The sequence below is a fragment of the Aspergillus tanneri genome, assembly GCF_003426965.1.
Source record: "Aspergillus tanneri strain NIH1004 chromosome Unknown AapTan_9_pilon_pilon_pilon, whole genome shotgun sequence".
NCBI classification, from domain to species: Eukaryota; Fungi; Ascomycota; class Eurotiomycetes; order Eurotiales; family Aspergillaceae; genus Aspergillus; species Aspergillus tanneri.
The window spans coordinates 987,793-1,008,961 of record NW_022984636.1 but is presented as its reverse complement, the minus strand read 5'-3'; the positions used below and the strand labels follow the sequence as shown (position 1 = coordinate 1,008,961).

The following is a 21,169-nucleotide window of genomic DNA, read 5'->3' as shown; positions in this document are numbered from 1 at the left end:
TTATATTGACGCCTAGAAAAGATCCTCTTGGCCTTAGAAAGTATACTAATAAGGAATCCTTTCTCGTCCATATTATATATATCCTGCTGTTGTATCTCATATTCCTTCATCTTCTGGCCCAGATATTCAAAATACAGAGAGTATTTGAATGCAGAATCAGCCCGCTTGCGTGCAGAATCAATACCAGTTGCATAGTGAGAGATAAGGTCTTTCTGGTGTCTCTTATAAAAGCGGCCTGGCCACTGTTTTCCAGGCTTGGTTCCAGTAATTTCCTTGGCAAAATTCCTCAGCATCTCATGCGTACAGTAAAGCTCTCTGGTCTGTTGGTTGTTGAGTAATCGCTGCTCTTCATATTGCTGCGTTCTTGGCTGCTGAACTCCGCGGTGATACCTTGAGAGAGTTGTTCGGTCAACACGAAATCGATTTGCAATTTCAGTATTAGTAATGAACTGGCTGAGGTACGTTATGAAATTCCGCGCAACCTCTCGCTGGCGGAACTGCCAATGAATTGGTAGTGATGCTTGTGAACGTATCAGGGCTGAATGACGGCTGCGTACTTGGCGGAGGTAAAAACTCGATGAAGGATGTTGGGTGAAGCGAACGTAGTGGCGGGCTTGACAAAAAGTCAATGAATTCAGTAGGTTGCAGGGACCGTACCGGGGACGTAGGGTTATTTGACATGAAGTCGACAAAATCTGCTGGACGAAGAGATTCGGTTGGTGTCGACGAACTTGGCAGGAAGTCTACGAAAAGTGCCGGATTGAGAGTAAGATTGATATTTCGGTCCAGTCGATTTTCATCGGACCAGTCTAACAGGGGTTCAAGTTGGTCTGCACGTGAACCAAATTCCCAGGGCCTAAACGTTAGAGTATCTCGAGTCAAGGCGTCTCCTCCGTTTATAGAAGAGGAAAAGTTCACATGCGAACCAGCTCGCTCTTCGACGAAATTGTTTGGTCCTGTTTGTCCGAGGCAAGTGCCTCTAAAATAAGAGCATTGGCCCCTTGGGGCCGTAAATTAAATGCGTTATTTCCCTCTTCGGTTTCGATAGGGCTGTAGTCTTGTTGGGCAGATAAAATTTGCTCCGATTCTGCCGCTGGAAATTTCTCGATAGTACGGGTTGTTGGACACTGGTAATTTCAGGCCGCGGTGTCATTTCATAGGTCTGTTGGTCATTCGCCTCTTGTTGTGTAAAATTTATGTATTTCTATGGTCACCATTTGAGCCAGCGTCTAATCGCCGACTTTCGTTTGCTTTTATGTGTGGAAGAAGAGGAGCCTTTCTGTGTAGGAACGTAACGGGTGTTAACACGCTCTTTTCGGTGAACAGCTGACAGAAGATTAGCAAACTACATGAGTAGGTACATGAATGCGGACATACTAATGCTTGGCGCTTGAGTCAAAGCTAATGGCAGTTGTTAGATTCGTATGAGCCAGTTGGGTTAAAATTCCTACCTGAAGTTGTTGTCAAGGTGTAAGAATATCCCTCGGGTTGGAAGTATTGAATATTAAAGCAATACAACTCGTCTATCCAAAAATCAACAACCTTTTGTGCCGCCAGCTGAACCGTAACGAGTTCATAGCCATCTGGGCTGATAATGGTTGACGATGCATCTTCAATTCCGCTGTCCAAAGTAATTTACTGACTTTGAGCGGGCAACGATGCAAACCCGGCGAATACCACTAGGGGGGATTCACCTAATCAGAAACGCAAGCGGGAGATCTGCTCCTGGGAGAAGAGTCCAAATAAGAATTTTAACTGTTTCAATCGTGAAAAGCGACGCATGAGACATGGATTATGTCGACCACTTAACGTTGCCGCCCATCTGCCGCCCGTCCCCGCCTGCCGCCCGATTTCACCGTTCTGCACCACTAACAAAAAATGAAGCTTTTGAGCCACATAGAATTAGTATATTAAATAGATATCTTGGTGTAGTGTTCTTGAGGTCCTAATGTTGCTATATACAAATTTTAAGCATCACGAAAGCGTTGTGGGAGGCGGATCTGCCGGCCTCGACGGTTTGTAGGCGTAGGGGTCTGTACAACCTCATCAAGCAGCGTAGGAGCGATATCTGCAGTATTTTGAACTGTAGAACGCTTAGCTGTCTTAGGCTTGCTCTTTTTAACAGATCTAAAGTTATTTTGAAGCTGTATAGAGGCCTCCTTAGCGATCCGCGCTTCCTCTTTCTCCCGCTGCTTCGCCTCTATCTCTTGCTGCTTTTTTGACCGCTGAATTTCTCGATTTCGCTTCCTTTCTTGAACTAAGCGCTGTTTCTCCTCCTTTTCCTGCTGACGGCGAAGCTTGTCTTGCTCTTTTGAAGCTTTAGCAAGCTCTATCTCACGATCCTTGGCTGCCTGAAGTTCCAGCGCTTGCTAAACTTTATTAGGCGAGTAAAATACTGCATATCCATCTTCAGGAGCGCGAAGCTCAGAGAGTAAAGGCTTTCCTCGCTGCCGCCGCTTTTTGTTTCATTGACCAAGGCGTTCTCGAGGCCGCTGCATTTATTCTTAAGCAAGATATTCTCTGTACAGAGGTTGTGCATCGTAGCAATAAGCTTCTGGGTGTTTTTATCAAGTACATTAGCAACAGCTTGCTCTAGCTTCGTTTCAATGCGTTGCCAGTCATTCGCAGCTAAGATAGAGCGGGTTGAAGAGCTGGTGGATGGCCTCACTTCCTCTTTTTGTAAAATCGCTTTAAAACAATCTCCGGGTTCCATGGTTCTAAGCCGCAAGATTTCCATGCAGATTCAATATTTTTGGTGACAAAGCTCTTTCCCAACTGGGAAAGAACAGGCGGAAGAAATCCCGCTTGCTTAGGCTGCAGAAGCCTTGAGATTCATATAAAAATGCCTCCAGATTGTCACTGTACGCCCGGGCAAGCGGTGCAAAGATACTAACATCAAGAGGCTGCAGAGTATGCGTAGAATGAGGTGGATAGGTTATCACAAAGATCTTGTTGTCCATACAGTAATTAAGAAAGCGTGTATTGATATGAGAATCATGGCCATCAAGTACTAAAAGCCTCCAGCGCCGCCGTGCTTTACTTTTAGTCTCTCTATTAAAGATATTTGTAAGCCATGCGTATCCTAGATCGTTATTTGTCCAACCAGATGGTGATGATGCAAAAAGCAGTGGTGTTTCTCTGTATCAAAGTCTTGCACCCAGGAATCTTGAATATTGCCCGAAGCAGCTTGATATATCAATCCCGGGGTTAGTGAGGTCTTGTCAGCGCAAATACAGGCTATACAAGTAATCCACTCCCTAGAGCTATCTTGTAGGCGTCTCTTGGAGCCATCTAGCTCAAATTGGCGGCGTGAAAAATTCTTTTGCCTTTCTACAAGATTCCGATAAGAAAGCCTTTTTCATCCATATTGTACATATTCTCCGGCTGAATTTCATACTGTGCAATCTTTTGAGCTAGCATCTTAAAGTATTTGTCATATTTAGCTGTAGAATCGGCGCGGAGGCGTGCCTTGTCCATACTTGATGTTATATTGCTGTCAATATCATTTTATTCGCTTTAAAAATCGCTCCGGCCAGTGGTTTCCCGGCTTCTTTCCTGTAATATCCTTTGCGAAATTCCGCAGCATTTCATGTGAGATATAAAGACCTCGATCTGTCAATTCATTGATGTATTTGATAAGAGTTTTGGCCTGCTGGTTGTTGAGTAGTTGCTGTCCTCTATTGCTGCTTCCTTGACTGCTGTTTTCCTTGATGACGTCTTCGCAGTGTATGTCGGTCAACATCAAACTCTTTCGCAACTTTAGTATAATTGATCGATTCGCCAATTTCCAGCGAATTGATTGCTTCTATCGCTGCTTTAATTGGATCCATATTCGTTGAGATAGGAGGTGTTGAAAACATGAAGTCTAAAAGTCGGTGAGTAAGAGCAATCGGGCGGCAGGCGGGGACGGGCGGCAGATGGGCGGCAATGTTACCAAATAGGCCTAGCGCCCTAGTAAAACGACCTCCCACAAAGGTGGAAGCACCTTCATGTGAGATAATTAAGATAGTCAAGGAATACAATCAAGACTCCATGAAGGATAATTTTGCTCATATCTATGAGCTTTGACAGATTATGATTATTTAATCCTATCTCTCGGGGCAGCACTTTCACAATGCATGACGGCGCCCAGTATGCAAAAGGCGCGTTTTGTTGAGTGCTTAGCGCTTCAATCTCAACGCCAGCCTATCAGTTCTGGTTTCCAGGAAAGCTAATAGCCATAAGATCTCCAATGAGCAGCGAAGTCATTCTCGTGGGTAGCCAATCTTTCGCACAATTTCCCAACTCCAAGGACATCTACAGTGCTACATTGTAGCCTGTAGCTTTATAAGCTGAGAGATTTTTGAGCTTTTTAAATTAATATTATAGATATCCGCAAGTTAAATCGTGCTACTTTTTATATGGGAATACAAGACTATTCCATTATCTTCTCAATCATGCCACTACTTTTGACTTATCTCTCTTTGTAGGTCTCTTAGTGACAGCGATAGCAAAGCTTGGCACTTGCGGACCCTTTTAGTTCTGTGGACCCTTTTGGTTCCGCAAGTGCCCAAGAGGTTATAAGTGGGATGTTTACGAATGTTGGTAGCCATATTCGTCAGGCACTACACCCCTTAGCCATCGCCCCGGATGACAGCATTGATAAAGAAGCGTTCCTACCATTAGCACTGCACCTTCTGAACTCAACTTCGACAAACCTTTTACCTAAATGGAGACATAATCTTCGAGAGCCATGAGAATACTCTGATGAGTCCAAAGTAGTTGCTGATATGAGCTCTTTGAGCCTATCGCAAAGACCAACCTCGACGCTCTGCTCGGCTAGCCAACAAACATTCGCAGCGCACTCAAAAGGACTTCACAATCAAGGTCTGTTCGTCTTCCACTGGACCAGTTCTATGTATACAGTAAGAAAATCTTCTGTACGTCTGCCATTTGGGTAGAATGCATACTTCACTGAACTGTGTTTCCCGTATTTTAACCACCGTGATTTGTTTTATAAACATTTTGCCCATCGTTGAGGTGCCACCTAAGTTAGTGCAAAATTATGAAGCTGTGTGAAAGATAAATGCACAATTGTTTCGTCACATGCAGTATGGAACTTCATATACATAAAGTTCTTCAGTGAACTATGTTAGACTTCTGGGCTTCATCTATGACAAGATTACGAACTAAAACACGGGTGATTTAAGCTTCACCTGTACTGAAGTGAAGTTTTGCTGGTGGAGCATGATTCACTGGTGCTGCTCCTGGTGGATATCGAGTCTTTCAGATCTCATTCCTCTCCCACTTCTCAACCTCTTCCTTTTTTTTTTTATCTCTCACCTCTCAACTTTGCGGCTTGTCCATTCCTTCTGCTCTTACCGCATGCTGTTCCCAGTCTGTTCTTTCAGATAATTCTCGTCTATCTTTCCTTTGGGGTTCTCTAGCTCTTTGGAGCTGAAGCTGTTCTGTATCTGAGGCTTTCTGATCCCCTCAGAGCTAGAGCTGCTGTAAAGCTCTAGAACTTTTCGGACCAGTGTTACTACAGTCCCTATAGCCGCCCCTTGCTTATTTCTTCGCGAAAATGTCCGCTCGCCGTGCCTGTGGCGCTTCTGCTGCTGCTGGCGCCTCTGGCCCAGCCTTCTCGCCTGGCTGCCTTGTGTCTCGTGAGTCTCTACAGAGCCTGTATGTGTTTTGCTCTGGCTAATGTACTTTTCTGCTCAGGCGAGATCGAAACTCCCCTTACTGAAGCCGGTGCCCAACTTTCTTATGCTGCGTCCCGTTTAGATGATGCTGCTTCCGTCCTGCGCTTGCCCGGTGCACATGCCGTGTCGCCTGCTTTTTCTGTCCATGAGGATTTGTCTACTGGTCATTTGGCCTTAGAAGATACTATTTCTGCTGTGGAAGTTGCGCTTGCCCACCTCCGCCAGGCGGAGGGTCGGATGACCGGGACCTGACCAGTGGTTTTGGGTTCCATTTCCTGTGTCCACTTCCTAGGAAGAGACTTCCCCGCGTCCTCTTAATAAGAGCAATACAACCTCTGTTTTCCTGTTGCTGATCCACTGTCCCCTTCAGTACTGCATCCACGTGCTTACGCTGTTCGGACGAATTCGAAAAGCTGCTTGTGATGTGTAGGTATGGTGTTTGGTTAAGGCTAGGGAGCGGTTTCGGTGGAGTAGATTCGATAAGCGAAGCGTAGATCTTATTCCAGACTATATCATCGGGTTCCTTATTAACGACCGCACGAAGCAATGGAATGAGTTTGTAGATATCATAGTCCTCGGAACTGATAGCAGAATTAAGCCATAAGATATCACTCAAAAGGCTCTTCCGACTATTGGCGGATGGCAGGGTTCGTATTTCAGGGACGCTTCCTACGCGGACACAAAGATCAAGTGCTAGATTTTGTAGGTATACAAAATTAGAAGAAGTCTTTATTTATCTGACGTTAGGTACGCACCTTCACTATCCCACTGATGAAGAGTCTGTCGCGCGAGATAGGCCTAAATTGTCGCAGGTCGACCTGAAATCACGAAAGCCATTTGATCTCTGATCGGGAGGGGGAACTTAAAGACTCTTTTGCTGCCATCGTTAGGTGGCTCGACGAAAAGAACGCGGAAAACAAAACGTGGTCCATGTAATTAACTCACGTAACCACAGAAAAATAGGAAGCCCATCACCCGAATCATGAATCTGAAAGAGGGCTCTTGATAGCGATGGTTGATAGCTTTGATATAAGTTAATTGAAAAGGACTTGCTAATTAGAGTTATCCAAGCTGCAGGCAGCTATTTTCTGCCAAGATAATATGGCGGTGGCGTCATCCCGACCCATCTCTGTCAAAGGCGCGATCCTTTAGTTACTAGCCAACTTTCTTTTGCAATTGTTTTGTGCTGTACTAATTTACCGCCTAAAGTTCCGCCTCTTGGATCTGGCCTCAAATTACTGAGGCTGATGCTATCTACAAATGTCTAACTATTCGTTAGATGGGATGAACAAGCAAGCCCCTGGTCCCTGAGTCTTTCTGTTGAGGTGATGGGTTGTTTATTATACGCTAGTCTACCTTCAGGAGTCATGTTGACCCCCGACTCTGGAACAACTATGTTCCGTGCCTGAGTGGGGATCTTGGATGTAGCACCTTGGCACTTTCCGAGAGCTCATGTGAGCTGTATATACACATGTGGTTAACCTATTGGGCTATCCGGCTGTGTAATCGGGCGCCACTATTTGCACAGGTCAATATTCTACCAAGGGGTGGATTTTATTTACACAGGTCCCCAGTCATATCCCAATTAGGAAATATGTACTTATCTTAAAGTGTTGAAACCAGGGATAAAAGTAAATATAATACTACTATTACAAACAAAATGGATCATTTCCCATATGATAATACTCCTTCTCAAATACCTTCTCCTGAATCCGGCACACAATTCAATACTGCTTTAGAGGCAGAAAAGGCCGCAAAAGCACATGCTCTACAATATGGCTATGCAGTAGTAGTTGTTCGACGCAACAAGAACCGCAATGGTATTATTGAAGCAGTCTATCTTGGCTGTGATCAAGGTTAAAAGCGTGCTTCAACATCCACTGGCCAGCGCGAGGCCAAATCTCGAAAAATTGGCTGCCCTTTTAGCATTCGAATTAGCTACTCAAAACATACAGCTAGATGGACCTTAGTTGTACGGAATAAAGATCATAATCATAAGGCATCATCAGCCATTGCACATCCTTCAATTCGGAGAGAGGAGATCAAGCAGAAAGGGGATCAAATTAAGGCCTTAATTAAAGTTGGTATACCAACGAGAGAGATTATTCGAATACTCCGTCAAGAAGATCAAAATACTCTTATCCAACGCCATGACATATACAACCTCCGGGCTGCAATATATAAGCAATTTCTTGCAGGACGAAGCCCCATGCAGGCCTTAATTTCTATTTTACCTGATGAAGGAAGTTGGATAATGCAGCTTGCTACTCAAAATGGTCGAGTTTCTGCACTATTTCTTACTCATAAAGTGTGCCTTCAGCAACTAAAGAAGAATCTATATATTCTTTGTATGGATTGCACTTATAAAACCAACCGGTTTAGGATGCCTCTTCTTAATATTGTTGGTGTATCAGCTACTGGAAGCACATTTTACGTTGCATTTGGCTTTTTAAGTGATGAACAAGAGGAGACCTATTCTTTTATTCTAGCTTTAATGCGAAGAGTATACCGGGTTCTCCAGCTTCCACTTCCTCTTGCTATTCTTACAGATAAAGAGAAGGCTTTAATAAATGCAGTTATGCATCTCTTTCCAGAAAGCAGCCATCTTCTCTGTATCTGGCATATTCTTAAGAATATTTCAGCAAAAAGCAAAGCCTATGATCGCTCGTACAGTTCAAAATCAAGATACAAAAAAAAAAAAATTGAAGAGATTGATAGGCAGACTCAAAGCCTAGAAAGAAAATGGACACAAGTTATCTTTGCAACAACAATTGAGGAGAAGAATCAGAGATGGGAAGAATTTAAACAGATATATAGCTCCTTTCCGGAGTTAATACACTATCTGAGCAGGGAATGGCTTCAATATTTTACTGCAAGGAAATTCCTCCATTGCTATACCAATTCCTATACTCATTTTGGAAATACTGCAACATCTCGAAATGAAGGCGCGCATCATAATTTTAAAAGGGATCTAAACACCTCAATAGGAGACCTTTTAACAGTGACACGGTCTCTTGAACGAACAGTGCTTGATAGAGATGCAGAGATAGAGAGGCAGATTACAGAGAACAAGATAAGATGGCCTATATCTCTTGATATGCCTCTTTATCGGGATGTGAAGTTTAAAATATCCTAATTTGCACTCTTTAAAGTTCATAAAATTTATAAGGACCACCTTCCGAAAGGCCCTGGCAAGAGGCTAATTAAGCCTTGTACTAAATCAGTACAGGTAACACTTGGAATTCCATGCATTCATATCATTCAGGAATATGTCGATGCCCAGAGGCCATTAAATATGGACCACTTTCATCGACAGTGGTGGATTACAGGCTATTCAATAGAGTCACTAGATCCTCGACTTCTAGTAATGGATCCACTTATACAGCCTTCCTTCGGCGGCCGTTTAAACAAGCGAGGATTATCATTATATGAGCGAGTGGACCGGGAGGTACGGATTGCTCAGAAAGGTGAGGCACTCAAAGCAATTGCAGCAGCGGCTATATCTGTGGAGGCAAGACCTGAAGAAGCAGCAAACAAGGCACCGCTTGAAGCATTGAATGAAGCATCAAGGCAAGGAATATCTCCGGCGATGCCTCGGGGACAGGGTAGAGGGAGGGGGCAAGCGGGCAGACGATCTGGGGATTTAACATGGGTGTTAGTGGAATTTTGATATCTGCATTCTGATTGGCTGGTCAAACTGTATTCTGAATTGGTATATTAATGTCTAATAATTGCGTCATGCTATGTTGCACTTTTATATAGAGAATCGAATAAAAAGCATTTCCATTCATACTATGATGCCTTCAAGGTTGTGGGTCACATGATACGTCCTAATGTAGTATAGTCTTGACCTGTGCAAATAGATGTTTCCTAATCGGGTTAGTGACTTGTGCAGGCAGAATTTTGACCTGTGCAAATAGTGGCGCCCGTGTAATCACAGGTCACGTGATAGTTCTTTATGAACTTGAATACTCGAACTTTAATCTTTTTTACTGTCCACCTGACCTGTGTACTCGAAGTTGAGTTGAGTGATGGAAATCAAATGTTGTGGCTTAGTCATTACTCTTTGAATTTCGGGTGCCGTCCACATTGAAGTTTGTCGGGCACCAACAGTATGAGAAGGCGGTCAAAACCTATATATATCAAGAGCTCCAGTTTTCCCCCGCGGATACCCCTCTTAAGATTCACTGTTAACAATCGCCCACTATTCAACTGCATCCATGTCTTTAACTTATACTCCTAGATAACTGATGTCGTGAGGTTATAGAGAAATCATTAATTATGTCATCGAGCGGGGGTAATTACGAGTTTATTAAAGCAATACCTAAAGCTGTCGAACTTAAAACCTGACAGCGACATGCTGGGCTGAAGTTTTTGTTTTCTTTCATTCTCTACGTCCCCAGCCATCTAGCACAATTGCGGTATTTCAACGGACGCGTGGTTTTGATCCGATTGTGGAACGTGTACTAGATTCAGACGAATATTCGAAAGTTAGGAGGCGTTTTTACCCGTCATTTATTTCTGGCTTCTAAAAGCTTATAGGTTTCATTCGAAAAAAACCGAAGCCGATATCGAGATATAAAACCAGCGGCCTTGTTTATTTCCCTCAGCAAAGTTCGATTGGAAAGTCATCAACGATACTGATACCACTTCACATTGACGGTACTGCGAGAATTGAGGGGAGAGCTATAGAGACAGACTGCTACTATCATGTATTCGGCCAATCTACAATTGATATTTCAGAGAATGGGAAGCTGGCTGCAGTGGTGATAATATACGAGTAGGGTACGGATAGGCCACACTTTGATTTTGTGATTGTTTTCTAGCACTCACATTATTGAAGTCACGCTGATGACACATGCTCGGTGTAAATTGACTTATTCATTCTTTGTATTAATCCTTTCGTTTTATACACCATTAACAATATTTTATAGGATATACTTGATTAACTAGCCTCCACTGTTCGATATTTTGGATTTTGTTAAGGATAACCTGAATACAATGCTTCTAGGTGACAGTGCCCGTTACCCTGGCATCAGAAGGGGCTAGATTATTGATATTTGAGTAAATGAAGCTTGGATTGCCATGTGCCTGATATATGCCATCTCGCAAGGCATTATCCGTATCGACCAAATTAGGACTCATGGAAAGGAAATTATCAGGCGGGCTGGATTGAGAAGCAGTTACATTAGACAAATGAGGCGAAGAGCTCATAAAAGAATGAACATGGGGTTGATAGGCCGTGTGCCGCATAGCGTCATCTGTATCAATTAAGATAGGATTTGCATACGAGGGATTATTCGATGAACGTGGTTGAAAGGGTAAATTATTGGCATCATCAACCTGACCAGTTAAGTCAACCAATGGTCCAATGAATGAATAACCGTGGTGGGTGAGCGACTGATAGACTGCATTCTGCAGAGCGTCATCTGTATCCATCAAAATAGGATTTGCGTTAGAGGAATTATCAGATGGGTGGGTTTGAGAAGTAGTCGTGTTAGCGAAATCAGGCGAAGAGCCCACAAAAGAATAAACATTGTGTTGATAGGCTGCGTGCTGCATAGCATCATCCGTATCAACGAGGCTCGTTGAGAAGGATGAGTAATGGAACATTGAGGATGAAGTATCGTCGCGGACGGGAGACCTTCGATGTGAGATATTGGCGTCTTCGCTGCTGATGTGGGGTTGAGATGGGATTCTCTCTAACGGAGATGTTGAGGCAGGTTCAATTCTCCAGACTGAATTTTCTGACGATATTTGCTCCGCTTCAATGGCCTGGAAATTACTCTGTATCACTTCTGGAATGCTCGGATCGGGTGCAGACATAGTGGGTGGTAAGGAAGCCTGGTTCAATGAACCTGCTGTGCACATTTTTGGCTATTCTCCAAATGGTCACCGTTTAAATTGACGCCTAGCCGCCGACAATTTCGCTTTCGTTTCTTCGAAGACTGACGTGTGCTAACCGCACACGATGAGCCTAGAGTGTCTTGCGTTTGTTGCACACTCCCGCCACCATTTCTGGCGGCTCTTGAACGGCCAGCAGTGGGTGCTTTATTTTTGCGCGTTTCAATTTCTCAGTTGGCCTTTCAGGGGAAAACACGGTTCGGCACATCCTGTGGCTTCTGATATAATTCGTGAGCCGAGATCCTGCAGTTCATAATGTGTTGCCATTTCCTGGACTTTGATGGATTTAAAATGGGAAACAACATATTCCAAGTCGTCGCTTTTGTTCAAGGATATCTCATACCTTTTATGTTCAGCCAACAGAAGAATACTCGGGTACGAAAACTTACATCCACGAAGGAACGACACCGATCAGGAAAAATGCACCGTATCCGCCCAAATGTCCCGCGTAGGTGTTCCATACGTTACCAGCCCTGTAGTCAGCCTTAATGTCATCTTCCACCTTTTGTCTTCTCTCTTTTTAGTAACATGCTGGTCCGTGACCAATCCGGAGCAATATCGTAGGACTCGGGGCGTCAGATTTGTCACCTCGAAATTTTGACATAATCGTTGAACAAGCAAGTATGTGGCGGTTGTAGTAAATGCCCGATACAATACTTCCAACATATTATTCCGTCTGTTTTGCCAGTAAAAGTAACGAAAAAGACCTTCAGTGTCCCGACTGAACTCGGCTGATCCTAAGTCGGTTGGTCCTAATTTTACTGAAGATTCGGCAGTCCAGAAAGTGGACGGAGATCTCTTATACTCGGTAATGGATGAGAGCAGTTCAGGGGAGGGCAGGATGTCAATCTCTCCTATTTGAGAAATACGTTTTCGAGCCTCATTAGCTCTCAATCGACTTGATTCGGTGCTTGAGGGATTGTAACATTTCCCAAATGTATTCGATAACAAAAGTCGGGAGTCGTGAGGTATATGGTCCTTGTTGTGAATGATAAACCAGGTCACCTAATTTGTCAGCCTAGGTTTCCTGGAGAATACGATCGAGTCTCACATGTCGAAGAAAATCGCCCAGGTTCAGCCTGCCATTCTGCATATCAACTGCCCATGTTAAACAGGGATGAACGAGCGATTCCATTATTATTGTACAAGAGCACTCGATAACCCCAAGGTTTGCTGCAAGAGATGGTTGTGTTAGTTGAAGTTGGTTCCCCATGGACATGAAACTGGGGGCTGTCTTCATTTGACCGTAAACACCAGCGCCATTACCGGTAATTGACAAGTGGGGTAAGTACGTGACCCAGACCCACCGAGTTCTCTAATCTGGCCCGATCGGCCGTGCGTGCTGGATTGGGAATCTGTCTACCGCATGGTAAAATGATCAAACCCAGCGGTCTTCATTGAGCAGCGTTTAGATTATTTTGCATATCACAGCGGAAGACATACGGATAATGAAATCGGGAGCATTATTACAAAAGATAAAAGAGATCATAATACGTAAATATCAGAATCGTTCCCGCTAAGAAACAGCCGCCTCATCATTTCCTAGTATAATAGTAAACCCAAGTACGATTAAGTCTACCCTCACGGTAATCTTCAGGCTGTAGAAAGATTAGTCAACATTATCTAAACCGGTGCCAGAAACGTACCAAAGACTTAACAAAGTAATCCATCAACTCGTTTTCATCCTGGAGCTGCGTTTTTGTTGCGGTGAGAGATTATGTTCCGAAAGAAGCTGGGCGGAGTCGAAATCAATCCAAAGCACTCTATCTTGTTTTCCGCAACGACCAGGGCAAACCATCATATTCCTGGGATCGGGATCACCATGAAGAACCCCGCTCGGTGAATATCATGAAGAATGCGGTTGAGCTCGTTCAGACGATGCTCTGAAAATATAGATAAATCCATTTGACGCATATTCGGAATATATTCCAACAGAATGGCATTCGGAAGCAGTACATCGGCAGAAAACATGTGAAGGCTTGGCCAAAGATTTGGTTGTATTTTCACAATTGTCCCATAAAAGTCAGGAACGACGCCCCTTTTGCATAAACCCTTTTCCTTTAGCCGTCGATACGCCGAAGATTCACAAACAAAGGGATTCACTTCGCAGCCCGGGGAATCGTGTTCAGATGGGCGTCTATCATGATACTGAACGTGCTCAGTAAGATTCAGGAAGCGAATAGCAGACTACTAACCACTTTCATCACCTTTACCTCATCGCGGATAGCCACCTTAAAAATCACGGAGTATTTTGACTCCCCTAGTGTTTGCAAGAACACAACATCTGATGGGTTGACTTCGATATTATCAGACATGGCTGTTTTCGTATTAATTGAACAGCTGGATGGACCAGACTAAGCAAGGAGACGTGATCCCTTGGCTGATGTGCAGCCAATATTTAAATTAAGCTCACCGCTTTCTCAAGTTTCGTGCCTCAGGCAAGAAGTACTTTGACCAACGTGATGATTTACAAATCTTGTCAAAATCAAGGCGAGTACTTTTTCTTGGACCGAAGTGTTAGTCGGTCCATTTTTTATTCTGGTACATGGATGCCCCCAAGCACGCTATCCCTACCACAATCAGCCAGCCAGATTCTACATTAAAACGTGCGGTCTGCGCGATGTTAGATATAAAATGTATTGAAGACCACATTCGACTCTTCTTTCATTTTACTCACGTTCAATCTCTGTTATTTGTTGGTTTTAAAACAACAAAAATTTTACTGCAAATATCATGGCAAACCAAGTGAGCCTTATGGAATACCTCCAACATGGCTTTCAACCCATACCCATCATCGACCAAGAACAGTCGAAACAGAACACTCGAAACGACCGTTATAGGGCTTCCGATATTGCTAATGTGGGCCACTGGTCAACATTCAGTCTCTCTACGATCCAGCAGCGGTTTGGAGCAACCTTACAGGCTGCACTGATTCCAAACGAACCAGTACCACCTTCTCCCTCCAGGGCAATTAATTCTGAGGCAGCCGTTCGATCCCGGCTCGATGCTTATCTAACGAACCGGATCATACGCTCTCTTCGGTGCGGTTTTACATATATGAGATCCACGCAACAGCTCTCTGGCCTTACGGTGTTAAATTACGATGTTGGAACAATGGCCCAAATAATTGACTGCTACATACCCGATATCGCCTATTTTGACCCGAGTCTCTCTGCAGATATCAGACCAAATCGCGTTCCTGGAGACATCAAACCATCATACAAGTGGTCACTCGAAATGAAAACTAGTGACAACCCAAGGACTCGAACAGAATTCAAACAGGCACTATCTCAGGTCAATTTCTACATGAAACAGCACCATACACGCTTCAGCTTTATTCTCACAGATCGCGAGTTTGTAGCTATCCGGCGGCTTGATCGAAACGGAAATTTAGAACTTTCAGCTTCAATTCCATTAACGGTGCATGGGACAACATCTGAGCCGAAGTTAACCGCTGTACTTGGATTATGGTATCTTGGTATGCTTGCGGCTGATGACCAAAGCTGGTATCTCCAGTAGGAGCTTTTTCATGGTGAGCGAGCAGCCAATGCCATCGATCTGAAAGGCGGGATCCCAATCACATCAAACTGCTCTGGGAATTTGATCACCATGGGTGACGGATTGTGTATTTACACACCCTGTTATTTTATTTCGGGTTTCTTGTTCTCGATGAAACTCCTCTGTAAGATGACGTATTTTGATAACAAGCGGCTCGCTGTGACCCACATGACTAGCTTTTTTTTTTTTGCATTTTTTGCATCACTAATGCATACTTTGGCAACACTGTTGCCAAAGTATGCATTAGTGGATTTCTACAAGGGTGGGGATGGCAAGCTACTGTTGTTCTTGTACCATGCAATAAATGATTGCCTTATTATTATACGGGCAGGTAAAATTTAATTCATCTGGATCGCCATTAGGATGTGTTCTGGCTTCTTACTATTGACGGTACTACAGATTCTTCTCTCCACGGATTACCGTACAGGGTATACCTTTCGAGTTATTCTCACTAGCTATGATAGTGGATGATGGGACTTCCACACAGACCTCTGCGCTAAGCTGTGCGCTCTGCCAAAATAACTGATCACATTGTATTAGTACATATTGTTACTTGTTACCAGACTGGACCATACTGCACAAGAGTACGAGTTTGCTTCCGCGTCCATTTGAAAGCACACTAATGCATGAAACAGGCACAGAAGATGCCCTTACATAGTCAGTGCTTAGGACGACAACAAAAGCGAGGCCGGATGGGACCTTGAACACAATAGATATTTACTTGACACCCATGAGACTGAAATTAATTTTGTGTATTTATAAATATAGCATAAATATTTATAATATTCTACTTTTCCTTTACTTACGCAAAGCCCCAGCCTTCATTCCTCTAATATTTGTCTTTCAGCTTTGGGGGTTCTTAATGCCTAAATTAATATCTTTGAAATCCGAAGGTGAGTATACCCATATGCTGGTAAGATACTTGTTTGACTTGTCTCCTCGTTTAGAATGTGTTATAAATATACCTACGAATACGGGTGCGGTTGTAAAGCCAATGGCACGCTTCCATGTTTCAAATATCTATGCACTGGGAGTGAAAAGAAGAGACAAGCATTTTCTCAACCTTGCAAACAAAAGAACTGCCCAGCCCATAACACCCCGGCTAGGCGGTGACCTGGTGTATATAGCTCCCTGAATTGGAAAAAAATTTAGCAGTATTTATAGAGTAATTGGTTTTGATCTATCAGGTAACCTGGTACGTTGACGGTGTACATAAAGGTGCTGATTTTGTCGTGGAACTGTGTGTACGTTCAAGATCGGATTTACTTTCTTCCCTATCTTAGTCATATTGCTTGTGGGTTAGTTAACTAGATGGAGAACACTGCCGAAATCAATATTATCGAGGATTTTGTCCGTAAATCCGCACACGAGGAAATGGAGCGGGATGGTTATACCCGGTTCCCCCTCAGTAACCCAACGGGAGTTATGGAAATGGAACAAGACTGTGAAAAGTTCGAAAAAATAACCGCGCCATCCTTCCATTACTGTAAGTTGCCGGGTGCGGAGTTTCTGACGTCGGACCTAGAGGTACGCTCCACCCAGAATTCTCGGGATCTAGCTAAAGTTGAAAAGGTCAGGCGTCACCTCGAAACCCGATTCGGGAAAAAAGTCGAGGAGCTTATAATGCAGGGGCCCAGTATAGTGGAGTGCGTCGCGGTTCCCGAGTCTGACCAGAAGTCGCTACTTGACTTCATGACAGCACACCCCATTCACACCCGTGATGCGATTTCCTTCTTTATTCCGCTAACAGGAAATGCCGACTGGGATAACGGGTTGTTTGCGATTTGTACTGGCTCTCATCATCAGAGTCTCGAGCAATTTTACCGCCAGCCTGAGCGATATATTCACCGGATTGTGGTCGAGCAATACTGGGTCCTTCCAGTTGAAGGGGCGACCTTTGTTCAACCGTCGCCGAACGGTGGTATGAAGATGATTTGGGTGGGATTTTCTTCCCACCCAATGGGGCCTACATCCAATTGCCTTATGCATTTCCGTTTATGAAAGTTTGACTAGTTATAACTGGATCTCATGGCTTGAGCACGATTTCTTTCTTTGTGTAAGATAAGCCCGTATTGGTAACCTCGATCTATCCATTTACATCCACTGGTGGTTGAAAAGTGGATGTAGAGGGTGTATGCAAACTAACCCAAATTGGTAAAGCGTGTCCCTTCCCTCACCCCGAGATTCCGTGATCTCCAATGGACTCTTTCAGCTTGCAGGCTGCTGGACATTCTATCTGCCATGGCGGGAAGGAAGCCCCAGCGTATCATCCAGGCAAAGGATATCTTTGATTGCATGCTGCGCCAATTGAATAACGTCTCAAAATATTTTGAAAAGGACCACACCCAGTTAGTCTTGAGGATCGATCCCAAACCAGACCAAGACATCCGATTAGCTGCTCTGTTCATGAGTGGAGAAGACCCCTGGGATAGGAGTTTTTATCGACTACTGGGTTCAAGGTCTTTGGCATTGGAAGGGAGCAATGGCCCAACAATAGACCGTTGGATAGGGGTATGGTCATCCCAAAGACCTACGGCATGGTTAGCAAATTTCTGCGCAACCAAGGGCTAGAGGCCTCTACATTTGTTAGAGAGGCATTACGGTCTGGTCAGATCCTTCTCCGTATTGAGGAGGGTGTTGGAGTTCCGGGAATCTCCTTGTGTCTGCTCCCGGTATTCCCGAAACTCCAGCACTTGCCACGGGACGAAGAAGCCAAAGCCATACAGTTATTAAAAGGTAGTTCGATGATTCTAAGATTGGCTGCGCGCCTGTCCCCTCTGCTTGTTGGGCGTCATGGATACCAAGCATGGTACAACTATCACATCGGTCAGTGTACTGATCCACCATCTCTTTCGCTTATCCTGATGATTTGTAGGATCCCTCAAGATTAGTTTTCAGGCTTTGGAGTTAGAGGGTTCGCACACAACTCCAGCCTCGGATCCTATTCGCTGTACTTGAATACTGGGGAGCGCCGCCACAAGCCCAGAAATCCCATTATTGGCTGTGTTTGGGTCTACCGGTATATCCACTTGTCAATATAACTTTTACCCCATGATAGTTACTGATCATATTGAAGTAATAATTTGATTCGTGAGACTGACTGGCCTGCATCGTGCTCTTCCCTTTTGTGTAGGCTGTCTGCCACGTCTAGAACACGTATTATGTAGGCAACCAAGCATTTGCTCGAGCATCCACAAGAGATTAAAAAAATACGACCTACTACATTAGGGTTTTCGTATTTATCCCTACCTTCCTCGCTATAAGAATATGTCTACCTTTAATCTATTATTCCCAGTACTTGTGGCCCTACGAGCTGAACTCCTTAAGGGCAGAAATTTGTCAACATGGACTCCAATTCCTATCAGCCCACCGAGGAGGGTATCTTGTGTGGGGATTGCCATAAATTCATATTAAGAGTTTATTTAAATGGAGGCGAAAAGTACGCTTCCGTGCCAGCGAAGCGTCTCTGCGCCCTTTGTAAGAGAGAATGCGGATACGGGGTAATGGTATGTGAGCTATATTTAGTGAAGAATTAACAAAGTGACTGTTGCTGACCTCTCTAATGATGTCCGAAAACCTCACAAAAATCGTGCAAGATGCTCGTGAAATGAAGAAGCGGATTGAAGAGCTGGAGCATGAACACCAAATGCTTGAGCAAGATGCCTGCAGGTAGTTTCCCCTACTTATTTTGCGACTTGCTGCTAACCTTTACTGTAGCAGGTGAATCCATCCTAGACTGGCTGTACTTTTTTTTTTACGAAGATAGGAAGACTGGATTATTTTAGTGTCAGTTACCATGCTATTTTTTTTTTTAAAAAAAATGAAACTCTCTATCTTTTTTAGCTCTTGCTTTAAAAGAGAGAAGAAAAAAAAAAAAAAAAAAAAAAAAAAATAATTAGCTTCGTTCGGAGGTATTAGTCTTTATTAAAGGTAAGGAGGGGTTAGGTAATAAGTACCAGGCGGGGAGCTTATAAAGGGGCGGAGAAGCCCATACCAAGTTTAGCTCATGTCATTAGCTATGTTCACCCTTTAAATCCGTAAAAATCACCCAAATTGTCATTGCTAGAAGAATGGATACAGAGCCACTTGAAGCCAATGAATCTGACGAGGGATTTTATGATGGGTATATGTTCGCTATCATGGCTCTGTGTTTGGTCCCATTCTGATTTTTGCAGATCTAGGATAGAACTGGTCAGCTCAATATACGAAACAATCTACAAATACGGACGGCATTATCCGGCAACGAGCAAAGACCAGTATCCCTGGCCCGCTGACGAGGTATGTATTCCTTCACTTTCCAGGATGTTGTTAACCTGGTTATATTAAGATAGAGAAAGAACGGCAAGGTCAGTGCACTTTAATTTCTTAAGGCTTATTAACCAAATGAACAGCTGAGCAATTTCTCCTGTTTTGCAAGCTCTTTCAGAGCAGGCTGTCTCCGACTCCTGCTAGTCCACCTCGAGCTGTGCTTGATCTTAGAACTGGTATTGGCCACTGGGCTATTGAATTCGGTACTTATTTCCCATGACGTTTTCTCAATATGAAGTTGCTAATTTTCAAACCCTTTAGCTGATAGGAACCCGCATTCGCTTGTAAGCCCAAGTGATTCCTTTCCAAGAAATGAGAGTGACTAATTAGGTTTATGGGATTGATCTGGTTCATATGCAAGAGGAGTGGTATGGATTGTATTAAATTATTTAGCCAGAGTAATTAATCTGAAACAGGGTTCCAGTCAACTGCCAGTTCTTAATTGATGACCTTACTAAGCAGGACTGGCACACTCCCTTTCATAATATAGATATCATCCACATTGCGCGCTGGGTGGTGACTGCCAACTCTTAACATGCCTTATGGATGGAGCCTACCGGTAGTCCTCACAATGTCTATCACTTTTATATGTCTAACTCTCATTGTAGGTGCTGTGTGCCTGTAGGAGTGGTTGAGATTTGGGATACCATGATTTGGTTGCAAGAATCCGGCAAGAAAACGGGCCTCCATCATTTCTACCACAACATGCATGATGCCTATCAGAGAAGCGGGCGCTTTTAGACCTACCTCTCTTATATTCCAGAGAGTTTGGACGCCATGGCTTTATTAATGTGGTTGACCATGTCTACAACATACCTCTCGACCCAACATGTCCCAATCCTCTTGCAAGAGCGATATTCAAGAACTGGGCCGATGGATTTGAATCATATAGCTTGGAGCTCTTCGACAATGAACTCCAGAAGCGCTGCTTAGACAGTTTACTAGATTGCGCGACAGCACGTCAGGCTCTTAGGAAAGGAGTTAATGGCTTCCTGCAAGTGTAAGTACCTATCACTCCAGTATGCGTTGGATAATTTGCTAAGAGCCGTTTAATATCCGAGTTACATCAGGACTAAAGCCAGCTACAAACAACTGAGGTGACTTTAGTTGATGTTAAAGTAACTGCTGTATTAATAGTATCACTTCTGTATTTATTTTGGAGCAAAACAGTAGCTTGTACATTTATACTTAAAGGGATATCAGACTACTGGGATATAATATCTAGGCTGGTAATCCGTCACGACAAAAATATCACTAGTAGTTGTAAGCAGAAATGTAATTTTAAATGCATCACATACAACTGCAATAGATGGCTTGCCATAGGCCAGTTGCTACCCACTAGGGTAATGTTCTATTTCCGCTGACCCTTGTAAGTAGCCAAAGAAGTGGGCCACCGCATTGGTATATAAAGGGACAAGGCCATCACCCCATGGAAAATACATCTTTCCTTTCTCCCTACCCCAAAAGTTTTCGGCAAGTTGATTCCTTGCACAAAAAATCAAACAATCTTTACCAGATTTCACTGGAAGGACGCCAAGGGCCACAATTGCCATAGCTGCCAAGCTTCAATAAACTCGGATGATGAACAATTATCTTTCATGTCCACACAGTCCGGTTGGATAACAAGGGAAATAATTCATTCTACACCGAGAATGGATTGTCTGAATATGCTGGATGATGAGTGGATGGGTGGGTAAATTTTTAATTCTCTTGCA

The 21,169-nt window shown here is 43.7% G+C and overlaps 5 protein-coding genes across 5 annotated transcripts; 3 read left to right on the top strand and 2 right to left on the bottom strand.

Annotated features, from left to right (window-relative positions):
* Positions 1-5,364: 5,364 nt before the first annotated feature.
* ATNIH1004_011823 (uncharacterized protein) lies at positions 5,365-5,936 on the top strand (the record flags this gene model as incomplete). The annotated part of the gene is made up of 3 exons (XM_033576385.1): positions 5,365-5,376; positions 5,537-5,645; positions 5,704-5,936. 3 exons carry the CDS (start codon positions 5,365-5,367, stop codon positions 5,934-5,936), a joined length of 354 nt encoding a protein of 117 aa, XP_033421049.1.
* Positions 5,937-10,691: 4,755 nt separating this feature from the next.
* Positions 10,692-11,510, bottom strand: ATNIH1004_011822 (uncharacterized protein; the record flags this gene model as incomplete). Its single annotated transcript, XM_033576384.1, has 1 exon — positions 10,692-11,510. One exon carries the CDS (start codon positions 11,508-11,510, stop codon positions 10,692-10,694), a length of 819 nt encoding a protein of 272 aa, XP_033421048.1.
* A 1,875-nt stretch (positions 11,511-13,385) lies between these two features.
* On the bottom strand, positions 13,386-13,903 carry ATNIH1004_011821 (uncharacterized protein; the record flags this gene model as incomplete). Its single annotated transcript, XM_033576383.1, has 2 exons — positions 13,386-13,736; positions 13,784-13,903. The coding sequence occupies 2 exons, from the start codon at positions 13,901-13,903 to the stop codon at positions 13,386-13,388; spliced, it is 471 nt and encodes a 156-aa protein (XP_033421047.1).
* Positions 13,904-14,321: 418 nt separating this feature from the next.
* ATNIH1004_011820 (uncharacterized protein) lies at positions 14,322-15,107 on the top strand (the record flags this gene model as incomplete). Its single annotated transcript, XM_033576382.1, has 1 exon — positions 14,322-15,107. One exon carries the CDS (start codon positions 14,322-14,324, stop codon positions 15,105-15,107), a length of 786 nt encoding a protein of 261 aa, XP_033421046.1.
* A 946-nt stretch (positions 15,108-16,053) lies between these two features.
* ATNIH1004_011819 (uncharacterized protein) lies at positions 16,054-18,104 on the top strand (the record flags this gene model as incomplete). Its single annotated transcript, XM_033576381.1, has 6 exons — positions 16,054-16,059; positions 16,334-16,390; positions 16,458-17,067; positions 17,359-17,605; positions 17,656-17,972; positions 18,022-18,104. 6 exons carry the CDS (start codon positions 16,054-16,056, stop codon positions 18,102-18,104), a joined length of 1,320 nt encoding a protein of 439 aa, XP_033421045.1.
* Positions 18,105-21,169: the final 3,065 nt, after the last annotated feature.